The sequence below is a fragment of the Lepisosteus oculatus genome, chromosome 1, assembly GCF_040954835.1.
Source record: "Lepisosteus oculatus isolate fLepOcu1 chromosome 1, fLepOcu1.hap2, whole genome shotgun sequence".
In the NCBI taxonomy this organism is placed as follows: Eukaryota; Metazoa; Chordata; class Actinopteri; order Semionotiformes; family Lepisosteidae; genus Lepisosteus; species Lepisosteus oculatus.
In genome coordinates this window covers 70,314,360-70,338,852 of record NC_090696.1, presented here as the reverse complement: position 1 = coordinate 70,338,852, position 24,493 = coordinate 70,314,360, and the positions used below count along the sequence as shown (strand labels likewise).

Genomic DNA, 24,493 nt, shown 5'->3' with positions numbered 1-24,493 from the left:
CTTTAGTGGAAAATGCTGCCTTGATATGGCGAACTGTAACAAAGTTTGTATTTTGTGTTCCAGAATATGTAGAAAAGTATAATGAAATACAAAGAAATACAACGAAACAATTATTTCTTTGTGAGTTAAATGGAGTTTTGTCTCCTTAACATATCATGTAGTGATACACAATGTATTTTCTTGTCCTTTAAGCTACTTTAAAATTACAGAGAGTATTTGTTAATATTAAGATTATACAGTAGTTTACAATTTATAATGAAAACCACAATTTATCTCTTAAAGGACAAATTCAATCTCTTGTCTTATAGTGTTTTGAAATGAGCATTGTTATCTTGAAAACAAATTCAAAAGGATATTCATATATCTTGAATTCTTATTGTGTGAGTCATGTGTCATTACATAAAAACACACAGAAATTCTACTTAATCCCCAAATAGACCCAAATAACATGAAGCTGCAGCTATTCCACAATAACTAAAGACTTCAAAAAGAATACAAATAATTTAATATGCTGTTCCACTAAAGTATTTAAAATTAGAGCAGTGCTCTTATTTTCATATATGTAATTTCGGCCGCATTATATTTTAATATAATTATAATAATATAATTATATGGCCAGCAGCTATATCACCCTGAAACTCACATCTGGCAACCCACTGAAACTAAGCAGGTGTGAAGCTTGTGAGTACCTGGATGGGAGACCTCCTGGAAAAAGAAGAAGTTTGCTGCTGGAAGAGGTGTTAAGGGGGCTAGCAGGGGGCGCTCACTCTACAGGCTGTGTGAGTCCCAATGGTCCCCAATAGTGATGGGGACACTATACTATAAAAAGGTGCTGTCCTTCAGATGAGATGTAAAACTGAAGTCCTGACAGCCTGTGGTCATTTAAAATCCCACGGTGTTCCTCAAAAAGTGTAGGGGTGTAACCCTGGTGTCCTGGCCAAATTTCCCATTTTCCCTTACCAATCATGGCCTCCTAATAATCCCCATCTATGAATTGGCTTCATTACTCTGTTCTCCTCCCCACTGATAGCTGATGGTGTGGGGAGCGTTCTGGCGCACCATGGCTGCTGTCACATCATCCAGGTGGATGCTGCACATTGGTGGTGGTGGGGAGTCCCCATTATCTGTAAAGCGCTTTGGGTGGAGTGTTCAGAAAAGTGCTATATAAGTGTAAGCAATTATTACTGTATTAATTATTAATATATTGTTTAGCAATTTGGCAATAAATTGCTTTTTTATGGAAATTATGTAAGATGATGTAAGCTTGAAAGGCAGAACTTATGAAGGTAACATTGTTACTGGCTTGTAAATAAAAAATGTATTTTCTCTAGAGATAGTTTGTATGTAAAGTATATTTACGTTGTGTACACATGGCCAAGCTAAAGGACACAGGCATATTTGTGTCTCATGTTCTGATTTTATTTTTACGAAAACTGTGTAATTTCTGTGTCAAACACTAATGTGTTACCACTCTCTATAGGCTTTTATTGTTTTATTTGGAAACTTGTTTCAACAATATTGCTATTTGGTAAATTAAAAAGAAACATTCTTCCTAGTCTACAGGACACAAACGTAATGAAAAGATCGATAATCAGAAACCAGACAGAAAAGTCCTGTGTTAGTAAACTGTACAGTATTATTTTAATTTAACCCTAAAGATAATTTTACCTATCACAATTTTCTGTTTATTTCTGTTTATTTTGATTAATGGCAACATACTTAGCACCTGTACCTAAGAAGTTCAATTAAGTAAGTGGCAAATTGTGTGTTATTAGTTTTCTGTGAAATATAATGTGTACTGCTGACTTACTGCAAGATGAAAGATGTGTGTGTTCAGGTATTTGTGAGTCATTTACCTTTCTTAAAATAAAGTATTAAATATAAGATACACTATTTATACAGTATCTAAATATAATTATATGCATACATTAATTTCTTACTTTAAAATGAACAACAAAGCAAGGATCATGGTTAACCTGTTATGTGTTGCACAAATTGCGCAGTGGTATAATTGCATTATATTTTAAGCCACCAGGTGGTGAGTAGATGTCCCACAATACCAACAATAAGCTCAATAGATACAAATAAGACAGAAAAAAAAGCTTTTTTTAGTTTTTTTTAATTAAATGCTAATTGACCACCTTATTCAGCCAAAGGTGCTAAGTGTATAATGAGGTTAAGAAGATATGTAACAAAGGTGGTGGGGTTTAATTGGAGATTGATTTGAACTTGTCACACATACTGTAAAATGGGATATATTAAGACAGGGAACACAGAAGTTGAAATTGATTGATATATTTAAACTAGTAAGAAGCTAATAATTGCTTCTTAGCCAATTTGTAACTGTTTGTAAAGGGACCTACTTGGGAGATGTTCTGATTGACTAAGACTTTTCAAACAATGACAAAACAATGGTACTCTAGCGCACTCGGGTTATTGGAGTTTCTGCTCTTGTTGCTCCTGCTCCAGTTCGTCCCTCACCTCAGGATCAAACCCGGGCCCCCAGCATTGCTCAACAGGGATATTGCTGGCTGAGCTAAATAAGGCCTTCGTCCTCTTCGTCATGGCCAACATCCCTGTTATGCTCAGGGCGGTAGAGGCTGGAGCCATCACCACAGCGCAACCAACTTGTACAACCTGTTTGTCGGCCGTTCGTTAAAGAATTAAATACATTATAACATTGGAAACGTGTGACCATAACGTGGTAAATTGTGTTGTATACCTCTTTTAAGTTAAGTATTAAATTAGGGTTTAAAACTTTAGAAAGGTAGACAATGGACAAATAGTTTGCAACGTAGTGAATAAGAAAGCTAAGGATTCTGAGTCAACAGAAGAATGATGAGTACAGAATATTCTTAAAACAAAATGTTAAAGGCCCCGAATGAATTCATCCTTGAAATTCATAAATTAGACTCTAGGAAAATTGCCAAGATGGTATAAGGGAATTAATATAAAAATAAAAGAACTATATTAATACAGTTGTGAGTCCTTTTTCTGTTATTACACGTTTGCTTTTATTTTAATTTACTCCCATCTTCCAGAAACAAGCAGGTTAAGTTTATTGATCTAAATTTTTCCAGTGCATGTACTGCATGTGCCCTGTGAAGAACTGGCATGTCTTCCACCATGCACTCTGTGTTGTCTATAGGATGTGAAGATTATATGAGATTCCAAGTAAAAGATGAAGAAGAAACGGTAAATATGCTGAATTAATATTGATGCACGTTGACTTTTAGAGCTCAGGACGTTGTCTCAAAACAGCTATACATTTAAAAGAACAGCAATTTCAATGAATATTTTGTATGACCAGTTTTTCGTCGTATTACGGTAATGGGCGGTGTTGCTGTAGTCCACCTGTCTGACGGGTTTAAAGTTTCAGCACATGAGGAAGCTCGATGGTGCTGCACGCTGTATCAGTTAACCTCTGTTCGCCAGAAGGCTGTTTCTTTTTCACGGTAGTAACAAAGCGACCGGGATCAATCCCCTGTTCCTGTTCTTTCTTGGGAATATTTGGCATCCTGGGAAGTTAAAATATTTATATATTTTAATTTATTTTTCTATTTGTATTGTATGTCAACAGTTTACTAGTTACAGCTGGTTATATATACAGTATATATGGACGACAATGATGTGGTACTGACAAGAATTTAACGAGGGGACTCAGCTGTAATGTTGCTGTGCAACTTCTGATAATGAATGGTTAGTGCGGATATATACAAAATACAGGGGTTATAGCACAAACTTTTATTTGCTCGTTTTGTACTATTTCTAAAGACTTGCCTGATTTTTGTGCAATGGAAGAGTCAGTTTTGCCGGATTTTAAAGACATCGAGACAAAGCTGGGTCGAAAAGTTCCTGAAAGTCTGATCAGATCTCTCACTGAAGAAGCGCTCCACGAAACGAAAGAGGGAAAACCTGCGTCGCCAAATGTTTCTGTCAGCTTATCTAACTCTAGTACTTTAAAGCGCCTGGAGAGCAAGATGCTGTTTCTGAAACAAGAGATGGTAAGTGTTTATACTAGTAATAAACCTTCATGTGCTGACCCCTGTCTGCCCGGGCATCTGCTTTGCAAGACAATGGACGTAAAAGACCAAAGTTACATTATCTGCATTTTGGTCAGCTGGGCTATTGTGTTTACAGCTGTCATCATGCAGCTGAACAAAATAATTGTTGACTACTTCAGTGCAACAGTTTAATCTCTAGGAAAGTAGGCGACATTACATTTAAAATTTAAACACTTTTCCTTGTCTGAACTGTGAGAAAATGCATAAAGTAGCGACGAGGCTGACGCACTCTTTACAAAAGTCCTCATTTCCTCATTTTTTCCCCTCTAAAGCATGAAAGTAGACAGAGTGGAAGGCTTCAAGGTGTAAAAAATAAAAGATAAACCCAAAGTGTGGTACATTAACAAGGATTGCAAATAGGTTCCAAGGCTGTTTTCCAGCTGTTTGCTTTGGAGTCAATTAGCAGAGCATTGACCTATGATTTCATTCACAGATTATGTAAGCGTTATATGAGACCTACAGAAAAGTTTAAATTGAGGTAACACAAGCTTGCCGCTGATAAGGGTTGTCTCAACGCGTTTTACACGTCAACTGTCCAGTGATGAAAATATACATGTCATCTTAGACCTTTCTTACGAACAAAATGTCCTCTAGCCATTTCTTAATGTAACCAGCTGTTATTGAGTTAGAGAAGCTAATTCATATTTCTTGAATGAAAACGATATGTTTCTTGTTCAAAGCAAGGTGGAAGTAGGTTGCTTTTAATGAAGTGCTAGTTAAGGTGTTACTTTGAGAATTACCATCTGTAGGCAGAGTAGAATGGCAGCTGTATGTACTGTAGTCCCTATGTGTGCTTGTGAAAATTCTTTAAAGTTTTAATACAGTACTTACTAAGATTGCCCACTGATTGCACTGGTATTGATGACTCTGACCTTGAACAATGATAATGAGTCTGCATAAGGTGGAGAATTGAAAACTGTTTTCTACTATTCAGTCTATTATGTAGATAGAACTATATGGATAAATACAGTATTCAGTACCTTGGCTGTGTTCTTTACGTTATGCAACTATTTTATGTTATGGTAATCACTTAATTGTGCTTTTCAGTCTTTCTTTTAAAATGTCCTTTATGCATATTAAAATAACTAAGTTATTGATGATATCAGACATGTACACAGTGCTACTAAGTACTAAAATGAATGGGTTTAATGACCTTTTGTCTGAAGAGATGATAGCTGTGATGCAATTTTGAGTTCATTGTTCATTGGTACATAAACAGCAGACTCGAATTGCATAGTTATGTTGTATTTTAAAAATGGGTATTAAAATAGGTTATACCATTTCAATGGAAATTTGCTGATGAAAGTTTCTTTAAAGTTTAAAGTTATCATTACCAAGATTGGTATGAGCATACATTTAAAATATAATGTGGTTTCTTTCATTTTGAAATTAGAGTTCAATGCAGAAAATAAGTAAAATCCAAAACTATTCTATAGAACACTTCCATGTCATGAGAATTGTATGAACAACTTTAGTTAACCCTTCTGGATGTTTATTTGTTGTCCTTATGTTTGCTTTTCTACATTAACTTTTTGATGACTGTTAAAATTATTTTTGAGTTTTGTAGCCGTTTTCTAAAATACAGTAGATTCAAGGGCTGTAGGACATTCTAACATATACAGTAGGTAACATGACTGTAATAACTCTTTACCTTAATAAGCCTTGAATCTGTATGCAAGTTTTTCCTACTTAGACTTTTTACATTACATTTGTGAACACAGCATCCAGCACATTAAGTAAAAAAATGTCAGTTAGAGACAGCTGTCTTATTAAAAAAAAAGTTCAGGTTAATGTTGCATTGAGGCAGTCATTTCTGATTTTGAAAAGAAAGACTGAGTAATACAGTACATCTGCCTTACTTGTCCGAGGGAACAACATCACAATATAAAATATTTAAATATTGTAAAGTGTATATATTAGAAGAAAGACCATGTAAAATATCAAATACATTATTGATTTTGAATACAGTCGTTCTTGTTATTGAGTATTATAATAAATTCGTAAGAAAGGATGGTTCATACAGAATTGTTAATACATAAAAACTTACTTTTTAATGAAAAAAGTTTACCTCGACAGTTAAAGCTCCCATAGACAGCTAGCCTGAATCATATTTATTCAGTTAAACATTGTAAATCGCTCATGCTCTCATTGGGCCTTAGTCAATTACATCTAAAAATGTTACCTAATAAAGTTATTTTTCTTTCCCTGGATGAAGAGAATGAGGCTTCTTACTGTAGTTTTTTAAGTTTCCATACTACCCAGATAATTACAATTTTAATTATCTTTTTCAATTTGCATGTTCTGATCTCCATGGCCTTTCGAACCCAAATTATCAGCTGTATTCCTTTGAAATCATTCTGTCATCCCAGACACTGCTTTCATTTGTATTAAATTTAGAAGAAAAAATTCAGAAAAAATCACTTTGCATTTTTTGCGAAACTCTTAATTTAAAAATATTGCAAGAATGGCATTACAATCTGAGAATTAAAGCGCTTTTTTCTCCACTGAATTCCAGTCACAGTCTTGGTCTTAAAATAAGCTCAGAGGGGAAATAAGTCTTTTCATTTGTTTGATTTAATTGTGGATAGATATGTGGTAAAAATGCCGCAGTGATCAGGTTTAACATGTGAGCAGATAAAGAGAGTCTATGTTCATAAGAGAACACTGATCACATTATGAGCTGAACTGACATAGCACAAGTGACTCGAAGTAGGGCTGTATGTCATTAAGCCAGATGTCCGGAACACATTGTATTGAGCATCACCCACCATCTGCTCTAATGCTTTTTGACATCAGCAGTCGTTTTCTGCCACTGGTTATTTGTCTGTGTTGGCTATTTATTGCAAGCGAAACAACATATACATTTTTCACCAGTATCTTATTAGTTTGAGTCAAGGATACCTATATATTTTGTGCATGATCATTCAATGATTACAGATGCAACTGGCCCATTCCTTTTTTATACAATAAAGAAGGCTTTTGTCTGCAGTTAAATTGTTTTTTATAAAGTTTCAAAAATTCACATTTCAAAGTCATTTTGAATGTAGATACAGTACATTTATAACTATCTTATCTCTTTGGGTAAATACCAGTACATCATCTACAAGTAAATCTAATAATATGTGAAAGAAAATAATTTGGGTTTTGTCCTTTCAGGAATCCAAACTGCATAACCTGAACTAGTCTTGTTGGAATGTTATCTAAACCTTTTGTTTTGATTGATCTGTTTAAAATTTCTTAAAATCAATGCACACTAACAATTTTTAAGCATTATTAGGGATGAGGACTAATTCACAGTTACCTAAAGTTTAGGTCTGTTTTTGACACCCTTCTTATTCACACTTGAGATTTCAGTCAACTTACTGTGTTCACAGTCGGCTGAAAAAACAGCATAAATTTCAGTAGGCTGCTTTGCAGGAATGTAAAACGGACGCAAACACAGTAGAAATATTAAGTGTTAAGCAACATGACAGGAAGAGGCAAGAGCAGACAGAAACCTGACAGCTACTTCATTTCTTGCAATGTTGTTACTATATTAGATAATCATCTCTAGTCCTGCATGGCTACCTCTGAAACTGGCTCAATCATCTTTGTTTGATGATGTAACTTTTGATGGCAGCAGGAAAATTAATTCTGATGTTTACAGAAACTGTCTGCTTGTGCAAGGGCTTGCTTCTGCATACTTATTGGGAAGCACTTCAGCATGCATAACAATGACCCATAATATATGTGCAATTCAACTAAGAAGTTAATCGGGAGAAAATTGTTGCTAAACAGTGATTCCCGTGTCTGAATGGATTTTCCTCAGGCTTTCCAGTTTCTTCCCACCTCCCACAGAGTGTCCCTCCAGGGAATAATCTGCCTCTGCTCTCTTCAACCAACACACTATGGTTTGAAATGCTGGGTTGTGGTCACATATCATATAACAGTAATTCTTGCTTAAGACAATGTCAAAATGGTATTTTTCATTATTTAAAGAATATGTTGAACCTGTCAGCTAAAAATGCCATTTACCTTCAATTTGCCAAGGTGCTTTAGTTTCAGCTGTTTCTTCTCAATAGGTTAGGTTTGGGAGTAGCTTATTCCCACCTTATTCAGTTTGGTTAATTAAGATCTGAAAAATTGGACAGTGAATTGGGGTTCAGGGCCTTGCTCAGGGGACCAACAGAGTAGGATTCCTTTGCTGGCCATGGGATATGAGCTGGCAACCTTCCAGCCACAGGCACAGATCCTTAGCCACAGAGCCACCACACCACCCCGAGCTGTGGATGTTAGGTTTAATCTATGGAAAACACTGTGTATTTCTCTCTTTAATGTATGAGACATGGTTTCATAATTGACAGGCTAAACTTGAACTTTTTTTAAAGTGATGCCTAAAATCTGTAGTGCAGTGCACACTGTGCTTTAAATGTTCCTAAGCTTGAGTACAGCATCCCTGGGAGGAGGGTTCTATTCCAATTGATTGTAGATTTTAAATGACCTTTCTGAAACTTAACCTACATGGTCTTGGTGTGTGTTTCATTGTTAGAACCAAATATCTTCATATTGAACTGTAAGTGACATTTCCAAAGTTTGTAACTTTCATTTTTATTCTATGTTTCTTTTTTGAATTGCAGGCTCATCTTAGAGCAATCGACATTAAACTGATGCACCAGTTGTTGTCTATTAACGAAGGCATTGAGTCTATAAAGTGGGTGATTGAGGAGAAGAATACATTGGCGAGCAGAGAAAGCAGCCTGGCAGGTAGCATGTACAGTCTTTCAGAGAGCCAGGACACCTCTCTGCGGGGCAGCTATGAAAGCCTACAGGAAGGGAGTGATGGGCTTGATGGTATCTCCGTCGGGAGTTATCTGGATACCTTGGCTGAGGACGTTCCAGGCCACACTTCCCCAGGAGATCTGGAACACTTTCCCGATGGGACCATAATTGAAGATTCTATGGATAAGCCATCTTTACATAAAGATGTTAAAATGGATTCAGATGAATACTACTGCTTTGGATAATGGAGGCAATAGCGAGTGCTCATCAGTTTCCTGATGCTCTTTGTAGTCATTTGTTTCTTCCTATGCTGCTCAGTGTTTGAAACTGAGGTCTTTGTCTAAGCCTTACCTAGACCAAAAGATTTTTAACTTGATCTTGACTGAGGACTGTGTATTTGGCATTCCAGATATTCAGAGAGATGCACCCTGGGTTATCCTACCCCATCTTGAATCCTGATCCTGTGTTCCCTGATTACTGTATCTTGTGGTTTTCATGCCAAATAATCTCTCAATTAAGATGAATAATTAAGATTATTGAAAAAGTTGATTTAATTTTTAATCATTTCAGCATTCAGGTCTTAGCCTTACTAATCATCTCCTTTAAATGTGTCATTTTCAAGATGCATGATGAGTACAACTCAACTTGGTTTAAAAACGCTGCTCCCAATATCTTTCTGCCCATCTTTATTATATATCAGTTAATTTACAATTTATTATTAATGTGTAAACACAGGTAAAACTCTAAGTACAGGTAAGTATAAAAAGTCATAATTATCATTATTAGTCCTGTTGTGACTATTGGTAAAATTCAACTAAATAACTGAAACAAACTGAAGTGAGAAGTGAGCTGGAGCCCAGCTTCCAACATGTTTCATGCTAATATCTAACCAAATAACTATTTAAAAACTGAAAATGCCACATAACTACAATCAAGAAGATTGATTGAAGGTTTTGTGTCACCAAACTAAGAGGAATGAAAACCAGAAGACCCAGGGTTACTAAAGGATAGAGCTTGGGAGACACTGTACTCCCCCATTTAAAATGTGTGTAAATATATCTCAGTCTTGTCAAATTGTTGTTAATAATCTGATGAGCATCTGGCTTTACCATGTTGTGGCATTAATGATAAGTGTTGTACCATTCACTACAGGAGCCAGAAATAAAATTGTGTTGTTTTTTATTGTGAACAGTGCTTCTGGAGCTGTTACATGTGCTTGGGACCACTGTATTTTGTATTTACAGTAATACCTGTAAATACATGAAAACCTTTCTTTTTAAAAAATGAACTGAAGAAGTGCTTTTTGATGCAGCCCTACTTTTCAAGTCTACAGTATGGTGATGCCTCATTTTCTATGTTATAGATTTTTTTTGTAATTGTAATGCCTCTTTAAATCAGAACAAATGCCACTGACTTATCAATTAAATAAGGACAGTCTGGCAGTGACCTTGTTCTGTCATGAAATTGATTTTAAGGGCCACCATGGATTACCTTTGAACTACATAGAAGATTTTAATGGGGTTTCTGGAAGTAAACTTGTGTCACTTGGAAAGCCCTGTAAGGACTCAATTATTTAAAGATTAACTGAAGTGCAATTGGTTTGATATAAGCCTATTGTTAAATTAAAGAAAATACCATGCAGTCTTTTAATTTGCTCCTTGAAAAGATCCAATTAATGGTGTTTACTATATTAGTCACTGTATTTTCAGTGCACTTAGAACATGGATATTTCTAAGGGAGGTGAACCAATTGTCCTCCTTTCTTGTTCAGTAACATAGAATGTATTATAAGTATAATAAATTTTTCTTTGTAAAACACCTTGATGGGGAATTACGGGAGTCAAATCCTATTACTAATGTCATGAATGAAAAAAGACAATACTCATCAATTCTATTTTTTCTTGAAAATATTTGAATATGTACAGTGTGGTATGAAAGGAATGAAAACATACAGACGTGGCCTTCTTTATAAGACTAAAATCGTTCTTAAATACCATGGCTTTCTTGACTTGAACAGGAAACACATTTGCAGCAGCTTTTTTGCTAACAAGTGTTTTTACAGTAATGATAAATGTCAGATATAATTAACCTGTGGTTGAAACAACCTGGGAGCAGAATGTGCTCTTTTTACCTAGTTAAGAAATGATGATGTCTATTTCCTTTGTGATCTATTGTTCTTAATTTATTTTTTTTCAGTATGAAACTTGTTTTCATAACAATTATTCATTTTTAATAAATAATATATTGGTGATTTCTTTAAGGTGCTTTTTGTGAAATTTGTAACATTAACATTTGAAAAGGAGAATTTCAAATATTATTTAAAGGCACAGCACAATTCAACAGAAATGACTTATTTACATGTACCCAAACTTTGTTGTCTTTGTTTCCCTAGATGCTAAATGATTAAAACTGAAATGGTTTGCTGTGTAAAGGTTGCCTGTATCTGTTACCATAAAGCCCAGTAGACATTTTTTTGCATTTAAAAAAGCACACAGGAGTCTATAATATATTAAGTGTGTAAAGCTAATAATTTAAGTGCTGTTATTGAATGTGAGAAAATGATACAAAACGTTAAAAAAAACTTCATATTCTATGTACTCACAGTCTTCAGCCTCCCCACAAAAATAATACATTTTTAACTTTTTAATCTTATAATTTAATTTAATTTAAATTATTGTGACCATTACAAAATGTCTCATTACAAAATACAGTACTGTTATGGTATGTCCCCATGGGATACCTTAATATATTAATGATTTAAGTTATAATTAGTTTAAAAATGATACGGTCAAATTTAAGGCCTTGTAACAGAAGTTGTGACTTTTGAAATTATAAACAATCTATGGAAAACTATATATTTTAAAATGAAATTGCAGTTTCCTCCCAAAAGAGGACAAAGCTCTTTCTTACAGCTAACAAACTAATGCTGAGTAGCAATGACATTCCTGACAGTTAATGGTCAGAGTTCCCAGACAGTGATGACACTGTTCATTCATTAATGCCCTTTATTTAGTTCTAAATCTTCATTCAGCGTGCTATTTTTTCTCTTTGAGAATACAAAGCTGTTTTAAGCTTGTTTTCATGGAACCTATCATTATGATTAAAACACACAAAAAATAAACATCTAACTGCACAAAGAATTGAGTTATGAAACAGCAGCTGAGATACTGTGTATATTGTATCTCTGAGCTGAGACTTGATGGCATACAACTTGTATCCATCCATTTTCTAACTGCATTGTCTGACACAAGGTTGGTATCCATCCAGCAATATTCAGGCAAGCAACAGACACAAGGCAGGATACCTGTCCATCGCATCCTGAGACACAAACAGTCTCATTAGGGACAATTAATCCGGAAGCCAGTTAACCTCCCTCTATAGGAATAAACCAGCGAACCTGTAGGAAACCCATGCAGAGATAGAAGAAACATAAAAACTCCACACAGATAACACCCTAGGCCCAGAACTGAACCCTGGGCCCCAACACTGCAAGGCAGGAATGCTAAACAAAATTAAGTGAATCTACATATCTAAATGAACCTTTTTGTTTTTACACAGTTTTAATTAGAAAATGGCACAGAAACTGCATTAGGACTAGGAATGCCTTGAATAGTTAAAAACTAATATATCCATCAGAATGTAGAAAGGCATGCAATAAAGGTCAAACCATATCATTTGGTTAAATTAATGGTGCATCCTGTACCATGAGATAATTAATAAAAAAATAATCTTTACGAAGCTCTTCAGAGTTAAAAGTAGTGATGATGAATTGGAGAATTTAGTGCTCATCCATAAGAAGGGTGACGAAGCTGAGGCAAATAACTATAAACCAATATATATATTTTTAGTACATGTATGAAGGTTATGGGTACATTCATTAGAGCTAAACTAGAGGATTAGCTATTTGAAAATAATATCCTAGGGAATAGGGAACATGGATTTAGAAATGGAAGGTTTTGACTAATCGGTTTGTTAATGTTTTTTGAACAAGCAATATCAATAATGGATAAATGTAAATTATATTTATATTTATACTGATATTTATATTGATATTGTAAATTTAGATGCTCAGAAGGCTTTTGATAAAATTACAGGTGGTAGACATACAGAAGTCAATCAATCTACTAGTACTGTATGTCTTTGGACTACAGTATGTGTGGAAACTCTTGCAAACAGAGAGGAGATGCAAGCAGAATGAAGAGAGCTTATAATTTAAGAGTTTATAATTGACAAAGCATTGACTGAAAAAAATGATGAAACTAAATAGAAATAGTCGAGCAGTTTAATAAAAAAAATTTAAAGGTTTTTTTCTTTAAAAGAACATTTTTCCTCACTCAAAGTTTTTACAATATTATTTACCTTATGAAGACCAAGTCTAACATTGCCTGAGTTAAAGGGAACATACCTTTTGTCTTTGGCATACAGTTTTACCAGTATGCGCATAACCAATGAAAAAAGAATGTTTTGTAGACTGACATATGAGCAGAGTTATTTATAACCCTTTGAAGTTCTTTCTGTTACTGGATTTCAAGATATTTGGTTTATGCGGCCTTATCTCGTTTTCTTAGCTATTGGCATGCCTAAGACCTAAATTTTTCAAGATTTAAACAAAAGAAGAATGCTGTGCACTCAATATAAAAATAATGAGAATACCAGGTATTCTAAACCAAAAATTATCATAGATTACTAACACATTTACATGCATTGTTTTAAAACGATTTATTCAATGACCTTGCACTGAATACTGTACATACTCAAAATTTACTGTACATACTTTTTCCTCAAGAAAGTGTGGTTTCATATTCTTTTATAAACTAATGTTTTCTACTGTAAGTCATATTCGATTAATAGACAGATATATCAACCTTCTGGTTTAATATCCTTTAAATACCATAGGTTCTCATGCAAGGTGTGAAGTGCAACAGCTTATTTGTATTGTCTTTCCCGAAGGCAAGACTGAATTACTCTCAATGCCACACACAGGAAAGCAAATATAATTAAATCTATTTTGTTAATCATTACATAGCTGCTGAAATGTTTACAAAGCAGTGTGCAAAGATTGAAGCAGAGTTCTTTTGAATAGAAATAGATCTCTCTCAGGTAACTTGAGACGTACAGTATAACAGATTTCCCTTTTCAATTTTGTTTTTTGTTGTTCAGGTTCCTTAGACGTATTTAGGTTGTGCTAATTAATGAATAAGTTGCAAATACTGTCATTTAATCTATACACAGATATTTACTACTGCGGTTTTAATCAAAAAGTTTAAATGAAATGATTTATTGATATTTTTATGTTTATAGTTAGTCAATTAGAAGAATATAAGGATGCAATGCATGTCTGTTTGATTACCCAGTTTCTTCTGTAATGAACATTCAACTTTTTCAAGGCTTTTTCTAACCTTGCCCAACAGTCGTTTTCTAGGAAATACTCACTGTAACTGACAAACTGGAAATAACATACCTCTTGGACATGGAGAATGTTTGATACTGAACCTACAAGCTAACCAGGTTTGTATAAGAAAGGAGAGCAAAATTAGCATCACACAGATTGAAAATAGTGAACAATGATTTATTCATTGAATAATGCCCCAGTTATTTCCCCTGGGGCAAATAATTTCACAGGCCTGAGATAAAAAATACTCCTGTCATATCCTCTAACAAATTGGACTCATTATTGGTCTGGTGCCATTAGTCTGGAAACCAATACTAACCATTGTATGCAGACTGTCACTATGCAACAGAGACTGGGTATACAAAGTCAGGATGTGGGTGACTAGAGATGAATAACTGTGTAACAAGGAACTTTCAAGACAGGAAGTCTTAGAATTACTCAGCCAAAATGATTTCACATTTCAGTAAAAAGTCAGAACAAAGGCTAATATGTTTTATATTATTTAATACATAAGAGCTATCAGTTTTTTTAATAAATACATTTATAGCAGAGTTGAACTATAAAACCATTGCATGTCTTCTCTTAATAGCACCAATTAAATCCTGTGATACTTTTAAAATAACTAATATTAATTCACAGAATAAACCAGGCCCAAATTTAGGAAGTATTAACCACCCTTCATATGAATTTTCTATACAAATAAAATAATTGAATCTTTCTGTGCAATAGAAAATGTAAGTATTCACACCTTTTAAAATGAGTACAATTTTTATATCATTAAACAGCCAACATCTTAAGGAGTATGAGGAGCAAAATAGCATTCTCCATGAACAGTAAATTTGTTCTTTTTAAAAACAATGCAAACATTGTTAGCATTTTTAGCAAAAGAAAGCTTCACTGGACTTCTATCACACATTTTCATTAAGGATTACTGAATGATGTTCAAGAGGGCAACGACATTAGGGAATCTAGTGAATCTATTTTTCCCACAGCCTCTGTACACACTGTTCTCAAACTTTGAGACTATACTGCATACATTACATCACACTATCTAAACAGTAATGCTGGTGATTGTTATTTCTAAACTACCTGTAGTGCTTTATTGTTGCTTCCATCTGTATTGTAAGGTTTCATTTAAGTGGTATCTTTCTGAGCTCCTTTATTTCTCTTGAAGTACTGAGACTTTTCCCCCACAATCCATCTGTATGGTTATTTCCATACTTTCATACTTTTGTAACTCTAGCTAAATATTGTAGATGATTAATACTGTATTTATAAAAATATTTTCATAAATACTGAACCTGTATAATTAAAATAATTGATTGTATAATTATTACGTAATATATTGTGATGTACTTTTTGTAATATATATTATGGAAATCTGCAGTTGTAACCTTGAGGAATAAATGGTAATGCTCTTTACAAAGCTTTATTACTATAACTTAGCTTTAAAGGGACAGAACCAGCTACTGTATTCAAACTTGAATCCAGTATCCCATGGTTTGAATAAAAAACCACAGCAGTATGCGTATGCGTATGTGTTGAATATTAGCTTAATGTGATCTATGCTGATGGCCAATACTGTTTATATCAATGCCAGGGAAATCATTTTGCACAGAACCCTAATGTGGAATGACATTGGTTTGGAGTCAAAGGTCTTTCATGGAGGTTAGCATGGCATCCAATTAATACTGATCAAATACAAGCAGAATTTTCATTGTATAGATTAGTCACACTACCCAACATTATGTGAACAACATTTTTCAAGAAGTTCACCTCAAATCTTAGTACAACCCGACAGACCAAAACAGATAATTTTCCAATACAGCGATCTTCCATCTCCACATATCCACATAGCTATGTGAACATGATGGTCAAGTTTTGGCTGAGTCTTTGTGCTCAATATGAACCGAACAGTACACATGTGCTGGATCATCATGTTCAACAGCAACATCCTCAGCCACAGATCGTCAGACCTTGCAGGTCATGGGACATCTCTACCCCAAGTGCTTGTGAACTGTCTGTGGCTTGCAGATTTCAAGTATGTGTCGGCGCACAAGGTCATTATACCCATAATTAGACATTGGTGACCCCCGCATGTTTTCATGACATTTATTACATTACAGCAAATGCCATTGGGGATTGTGGTATTTCCTCTGCTTTTTCCATCTTTTGCCTATCAGGATATCATTTTTCTGCAACCAACATCTATATAATCTACTACTATATGTTAAAATTTTAAAGTAACTTAAATCATGTGCTTTTCCTATTTTACCACCCTTAAAATGCTTGGCTTGTAGTTCATTGCTGTTCTTCTCACCAAAATATAAGTAAACTTGAACTCTACTTGCTCTTAAGTAAAGGTTATTTGGATTTAACATAATACGTTTTGACAATTTTTCTATTAGTTTCACATAAAAATGCATTAGAAATGAGACTATCATTTCATGGACTTACTTCCATGTAAGGAAGACTTCCATCCATCCATTTTCTAACCATGTTAACCAATACAGGGAGAGCCAGTGCTTATCCCAGCAAGCAACAGGTGCAAGGCAGGGTACACCCTTGAGAGGATGCCTGTCCATTACAGGGCAGACAAACACAAACACACATTTTCCCATTCATTTTCTACTTCATTTACTTCAGTGCTGTGGTAAGCAATGGGTGCAAAGCAGGAAACACCCTGCATGAGACGTCCATTGCAGGGCTAACACGGGTTCAAGCACAGTCAGACCCACACCAGACCCAATTTTCTCAGAAGCCAGTTAACACAAATACAGGGTGAACATATAAACTTCATGCATATACTGTAGTACCCCACATCTGGAACTGAACCCAGGACTACATTGCTAATCACCAAGGCACTGTAAGACTTGCATCTGTAGTGCAATTTCATGTGGTTTGTTAATTGCGAATAATATATTTCTAGATGCTTTTCAATTATTTAGTTAAAAAGATAAAGAGCCACGTTTAGATGTTAAGATAATAGTCACCAGTTTTTTAACACATCATGGAGTTCCTGTGATAGCTTAAAATATTTATGGTTCCAGAAGTTCTTGGAAACATCTGTTGTGGACATTTAAATGACAAGGTAAAACACAAATAATATTTTGGTAAATTGTGGAAAATAGATGTGGTGCAAAACAATGTCAATATAATCTCGCCATTTATGTCACATCTGTAAAAACAGAATATTTATTCTTTATTGAGAGAACAGTTGGTATAAGGACTCTCTCTGTATCAGTACAAATAGAACCTTTCCCACTGTTTATATCTGAACACCTCTTCATTTTCTCTCTTTTGATCTCATCAGTAGATGAAGGCTGAAACATCAATAGTGAGGTTGTGCATATCCTTCCGTTGAGCTCTGAGGATTAAAGCTGTGGACACTGAAGCCAGGAAAAGCTTTTTTTGATCTTTGTTTCTGGTTCCTGAACTTTTCTTTTGCTATCTTAGGAATCAAAGGGAACATAAAGTCGTACTGTTCAAGGCTTTGACTTTTACACTTCAGAACTTTGTTATATTGAAGCTTAATTACTAGCTGCTAGGAGCAGCAGTAAGTAAAGCAAAACATTTAAAAGCAATGCATGTACAGTATGTAGTATTTAATAAGCCTTTTATTTTGAGTGATTTTAGTTAAAATAATTGAGCCATCAGAAACTCTAGAATTTGGTACATTGCAGTATAAATAAGCATTTTGTGTTGCACGATATACTTATTATTATGATAAATGTTCCCTTTTGTATTCATCTTTATTTTGAGTTTCTAAATTCACTATTTTTGCTTTTCCATGAGAACCAGATGCCTTTCTGAGTGAGGGAAGACAGTCTCTGTGATATATTATTTCAGCACCTGTTCATAAAATGCTTTTCTCTCTCTGAGAAACCTTAACAATCTTCACCAATGATGTAATCTCTTGGGAACAGGCATCACTGTTTTGCAAATCTGAGTTTTCCAATAAAACAAAGGTTTGTGGTTTTAGTTCCAAAAATTGCCAATTCTAGTTAGCAGTGTTTAAACAAACATGCTTCCAGAACATAAATATCAGTCAGGTGTGTGGAATAACAAAGTATTGATTTATTTGCTCTTACTCTATGGCTTACAGAAATTGTACACAGATCACAAACATTTCCTTTTAAACAAATAATTATTGTAATTATGAATTAATACCTTAAAAAATAAAATTAATTTTATAAATTGCATTATGTTAACATTAAAACGTATCTCTTTACAGAAATTATGTGATTTCAGTCCTCTCGCCTGCTATAAAACTCTTGCCTGACGCTTGTTACTAGACAAAAGGTGATGCTAGCCTTACCTCTTTAGATAAAAGATACCTACTTTTCTTGTTCATTAGCTATAGAAAATTACAAGATGGTTCTGGTTTTTAACATTGTATCTTCAGATATTCCAGATTTTGTCATATTTACCCTAATCTCTGTATGTTCTGTTAGTGGCAGATTCTCTTATATTAAATTTGCATTATTTTCTACTTTGATTTTTCCACTGGGAAAACGTCCTTCCAGAGCTGGATTCTTCTCACTGTGGGAGTTGGTTAAAAATGAATATGCATGTATCCTGGAATACAGGGCTAATTACATCTAGGATTGTATGTTTGCAGCTGCTGCAGTTTTGGATATAAGATATTCAATGTTGATGCCACCCATATCCTTTAACCTTACATGGGCTGACAGAAAATATGTCAGACATACTGTACAAAGCAGGGCACAGACCATGTACACCACTTGTACATACTTATGTTTTGTGTTGTAATGAGCTTGTAGACGTCTACATCTGTTTGCCTGGAGAACGTATTTGAAAGATTGTCTGTGTGGGAATGCAGAATGACTGACTCTGGCTGCTGGCAGAGAAATTTAATTTGTTCAGGGGAGGTTCTGTTTGGCAATCCGACCGGGTGAATGTTAGTAGTTCTGTGAAGATTGTTAGTCTAGGCTGAATCGTTTCTTTGAATTTTGTGCCTGGTTTTATATTCCCCAGCCTTTTGAGTCTTCGCAAGCTATTTTCTGAATACATAATATTTTCCTACCAGAACAGTTCCAGCTAAACATAGATATAGAGAAATATTTTTGAAGTTATTTTACAATGGTCCCGAATGTATTTTACTTAGTGTGCTTTCTGTCAATGTCATTATGTCTGTAAATATACATAAAACTGTATAGCTTTTATGGTAACTAAAAAAAACATAATTGAAACAAGAAGGAAAACAAGGACTAAAATCAGTTATTAGCCAGATATTTTTTACTCTTTTTCAGAACAAAGAAAATTAATTTTGTGACCTGAAAATGTAAAGGTAAAAGTCTGAGGGCATGTGTTGCAATTTGAATTGAAGTCTTAATCCCAAAAAAGTCACCCCAAGACAGCCCTATATTATTTTAAGCCTGAATCTGCAACTGAGGCATCTGTGTATTATTATTAAAAATGTTCAACCAATAACAATTGACATTTTTTAATGATGATGACAAAAATGACTTAATGAGATTTTACAGTTTATGAAATAGAAAGGCAGAAAACATAAGCTATGGGATGAACCTATTTGGAAAAAAAAAATTGTACCAAATGCTGAAAACATATGCAGAACTTTTTTATTCAACACAGGCAACAGAAGATTGTTTTAAATGCAAGTGCTTCATGAATCCCAATAAGCACTGCCAAAGCATATCCCAAATAAACACTGTATCTATCAAAATACATAACTGCATAGTAATATACTGGTTAATTCAAAAAGCATTTAGGTCTTTACTTGAGGCAATTGCTGATGAAGCTGTGTAGCCTACCATGATCTGACATCCCTTTTAAGATGCAGTCATGCATTGTGCCACCCAAGTTAGGCTCTGGTTCACTTTCTAAACACAATAAATATACCACCAGACACAATTAATGTACCACTGTATTAATAAAAATAACTTAAGTCTTTTTTGAATTTGTTATGGAGTTTCAAGTAAAATTTCAAGAGTAAGCTGCTCTGTCTGGGGACTGACAGTGTGACAGCAAGTGGCTCCAGATGGAATATTCAGCTGTGTTCATCTTGTGTTGCACAAAACTCTGTTCTAAGGGATCATTCATATATCAGCATTTTTAAACTAAGATGCACATACCCTATGGGTTGTGCAAGATGAGATCTAAGGGTCTGTGAAAAATGTGTAATGGCTAAATAAAAAATACTTGAAACTGTCTCTCCACACAAATTATCAGAGTCTGCTTTAGGAGCGTTGACACAGTTCTTAGAGGTACTGTAGTTTATTGTTGAAGTATTCCTGTTTTGTCACAATAAATGTTCCACATAGATAAGGAAAAACAAGCAAATGGAGAGATGCCCAAATAAAAACATTGTGAAAAAAGGTTGGGCTTGCTTGAGAAAATAGCCTTTGTTATTTTTCGTCAGTATTTGGGGTTTTGGTAATACATTGCTGAATATCGTTTGCTGAGACGAAGTATCACCATGCCGAGCACGATTTAAGGATAAAACTGTCTTCTATTAAACCTGATTCTGCTTACCTTAATTCCAAACTTTATTCCCACACATTCCATTAGCTGGTAAGATAGTAGTTGTATAAGTAGAAGTGATTCCCTGTTTTCTAATGCATCTGTAATGCACAAGGAAAGTGACAGGGGTGTGCTAATTTGGTCAAAGAGGGCACTTGGCTGAAAACGTTTAAAAACCGCTGACCTATAATACTTTTGACATTCAATAATACTGTATATCTCCATGCATTCTTCATGGTGATCAGAAGCAGTTTTATCACCTTATTGCTTTATCTTATTAGATCTCAGAAGCTAAGCAAAGCCGGGCCTGGTCAGCACTAGGATGAGAGACCTCAAAGGAAATCCAGTTTGCTACTTCAAATGGTCTTTGTGGACCAATAAGTGGTACTCTTCACTATGGAACAGAATTTCCTGGGGACACCATGCTGTAGGAGGTGCAATCCTTTGAATAAGATGTTAAACCAAGGTCAAGAATGCCTGGTCTTTAAACATGACACTTTTTAGAGGAGTAGGGATGTTAACTCTGGTACCTTGCCTGCATTTCCCCATGAGCTTGTATAATCTATCATTCATAAATTCCCCATGTAATTCAATTGGTGGAACAATTTCTGTCTTCTGTGATTTGTAGTAAGGTTGCTGCATGTCACCCAGGTGGGTCCAGACTTAAATGATGATGAAAAGAAATTGGTACTGTACATGTAAGAAAAATAAATGTGCTTGTGAGCATTTGACAGCTATACTTTGACATTTTTAGCATTGTCAAACCTTGGTGTAGTGTGTTAATAATGAAGCTAGAGTGTAGCAGCGAGATTCCATGTTAAAGAGGAAAATGTTTCAATACTAGAGCCTTCTCTAGTTTTGTAAGAGAGAGATGGAAAGTACAGACAAAAGATGAAAACATGAAAAAGAGTAGGGAAGTGAAATATATGCTTAAAGATAAGGAAATCTGGTGGATTTTTCCAAAGTCCAGAAGGAATAAATATGCAAATGAATGGAAGGCTAGTTTAATAACTTTTGTGTAACCTTTCTTTACTAATCTCTTTCCAAATCAAGCCACTCATTTACAGATTGCTGCCTTCCACACATTCCCTGGAAGTCATCACCCACATTTCCAACAATTTAACATATTTGCCTCATATTTGTGCTCTCCTCCTCATTCCCCACAGATCTCCAAAGTCATTTTGTTTTTCACTTATCACTTATTATGAGTTACAGTTACCACTACATGTTGTTATAAGATACTGAAATATTGTTGAAGAGCGATCTAATAAGATTATTGAAATAAGATTATTACTATTATTATTTTTACATACAGTACATGTACTGTAAATGCCTATATAACTCTATTACAATTTACAATAAGGGATGTACAACTTTTTTTTTTATTCTAAGCATGAATAAAAAAACATCTAGGAAAAAAAAAACTTTCCTATTGAACAAGTATTAAGAAAGTAGATTCAAATCTCTTTTGAGTAAAATCCGAATAATGCACCGATTATTTTTTAATAAAAGTATCCTGAAAGAGTCATGTACAAGTCACACAGAGAGACAAGACACACATCCACACAATTCCAACTACTGATATTTAAGTTCATGACCCTTTTCTTTGCTTGGAAAACCCCCTCTTCTGTGAATCTGTAAGGGCTGCTGTGATGGGTCAGCTGTCTGCAACACTTGACCTGCCTGCATTCGATATAGCTAATTCTTCAGCCTGTCCTGTCTCTTTAGAGTTGTTGTTTTAGGCTTCACTGCTGGGAGTTCTCTGATTACTTTGCCGTTTGGTCCTCACACAGTGGGATTTGACACCTGTTTCAGCTAAAATCCAGGATGTCACAGTTATGGCAAGACCAACAATCTGCCATTGTGCAGTGAAGAAAAGCTGTTTAATAACCTGTTACCGATATACCACTAGGAGCAATTGCCTCTTTTCAACCAGAAGTGTGAGGGAACATGTTCAGTGAATTAAAATCTCATGTGGTAGCATTGTCTCTTAATGTTGTTAACATGGTAATAATGCAACATTAACATTTTGATACCATGTATAACATTACTTTTTCAAAATTGTGCCCTGCAAAGTCAGTGTAGGTCTGTATATCTTTGGAAGCTCTGCTGTGATCGTGAATGCTTTGAGAGGAATGCTTCATTTCAAAAAGTGGTGATAATTGGATGGGTAAAATTCAATTTAATGGAAAAAAAGGTAATTTTGAAGTATATTTGAAGTATGTTTATGATCAGCTTTAACTTGCCTCACTTCTCAAAACATCTGAATTATTTTTAAAAAACACTTGCCACTAAATGACTAGATTGATCCTAATGTATGCAATATACTGATGGAATATGTATAGAGTATTTGGCATGACCTGCCTACTTTAGGGAAAAACCCCAACCCCTACTCACTATTGTGAGGATTAAGCTAGGGAGTTTGTTGTGAGAGTAAGGTGGGGGTTGGGGGTGTGAGATGTATACATCAAGAGAAGACCTGGGTGCAAGACTTACAATATATATACAGTCTTGACCTACAGTATATAAGATCTGACCTTTCTCCCGAACTTCTTTCTGTGTGGAAGTCATCACTTGAAATGTGATGGCTCTATTGTTGATCAGTCACATCTTGTGGACATGATCATGAACATATTCCATGCTGTATACTGTATGTGTAGAAATTCTGTATTCAGGCAATCATGCTTGAATGCTGTAAAAGCTTCCTGCTGTGAGGGTGCTCCCTGCAATACTCAGTTTTTTTCTTTTACTGAAACGTGGAATCGATGTACTGTATTATCACTGAAATAATTTAAACCAGTGTACGTTTTTGCATTAAAACATTATCTATGCACATGCCCTTATCTCTTAATATAAATATGTTTTCCTACATTTTATTAAACAAATAGATTAGATGCAACCTTTAGTATTTTAACATTTATGTAGCACCCTATAATATACTAATAATATTAAACTTATCAAAGTTTAGGATTTTCAGGCATTTATTAGTCTAACGGATTGTTCATCTTCCTCTTGAGTGGTTGACTCTGTCAAACCAAATGAAGGAGGAAAAGCAATAAGGTAACGTTCCATTAAGAAATTAATGTAATTTCTGTTTCATAAATCTATTCACAATCTATTGCCATAGAAGAAGGAGATTTTTGTGGTTCTGGTTAGTAACTAACAAATCAAATTACTATTAGTAGTATTGTTTTTAAGTTATAGCTCATAATTATCTTTTTATTTAATTTTCTGGAATTGTTTTATATTTATCTGTTGAAGGTGATAAGGTTTGATGGTTTGATAAAAATATACACCCTTTTTTTCTTTAATTTTCTTTCAAAAGGTTTTATAGGATAAAATGAAAACTGTTTCTGTACGATTAAGAGTTCATGCAAGAGCTCATTTTTCAGAATAGAAGCTCTGTAACCTCCAGTACTCACAAAGATCTATAAATTGTTTCATTACTGCTGTCTCCAAAGTAGTTTCAGTTCCAAGGTGAAAACTGCAGAAGCACAAAGGGGCATACAGTGGCAAATCCCCATCATTTTCACTCTCTAGGAAAATAATGCCCATCATGATTAACTGGCAGCAACTGGACAATCAATCACCAGCCTTTAACAGCAGCATGTGTTTATGAGACAAAAACAAGTCATTTTTTACTGCCTGCAGATTCCACTAGTAAAATAAAACCCTCTTGGTGTACAGTTAATTTAATGTAATACTGCCATTAACTTAATAATGTGAACCCTAGACATGGTTAAATATATTCATAGAAATGTATTGCCATGTAAGTA

The 24,493-nt window shown here is 34.6% G+C and overlaps 1 protein-coding gene across 1 annotated transcript; it reads left to right on the top strand.

Annotated features, from left to right (window-relative positions):
- The first annotated feature begins 3,397 nt into the window (after nucleotides 1-3,397).
- Nucleotides 3,398-11,081, top strand: LOC102694996 (leucine rich adaptor protein 1-like). Its single transcript, XM_006629947.3, has 2 exons — nucleotides 3,398-4,004; nucleotides 8,681-11,081. Exons 1-2 carry the CDS (start codon nucleotides 3,795-3,797, stop codon nucleotides 9,065-9,067), a joined length of 597 nt encoding a protein of 198 aa, XP_006630010.1. The 5' UTR covers nucleotides 3,398-3,794; the 3' UTR covers nucleotides 9,068-11,081.
- Nucleotides 11,082-24,493: the final 13,412 nt, after the last annotated feature.

What these genes read in the sequence shown, in the direction of transcription:
- LOC102694996 (XM_006629947.3), top strand. Translation starts at nt 3,795, where the DNA reads ATGGAAGAGTCAGTTTTGCCGGATTTTAAAGACATCGAGACAAAGCTG. An exon ending in TGTTTCTGAAACAAGAGATG is followed by an intron (nt 4,005 to 8,680) that starts GTAAGTGTTTAT and finishes TTTGAATTGCAG; the next exon opens with GCTCATCTTAGAGCAATCGA.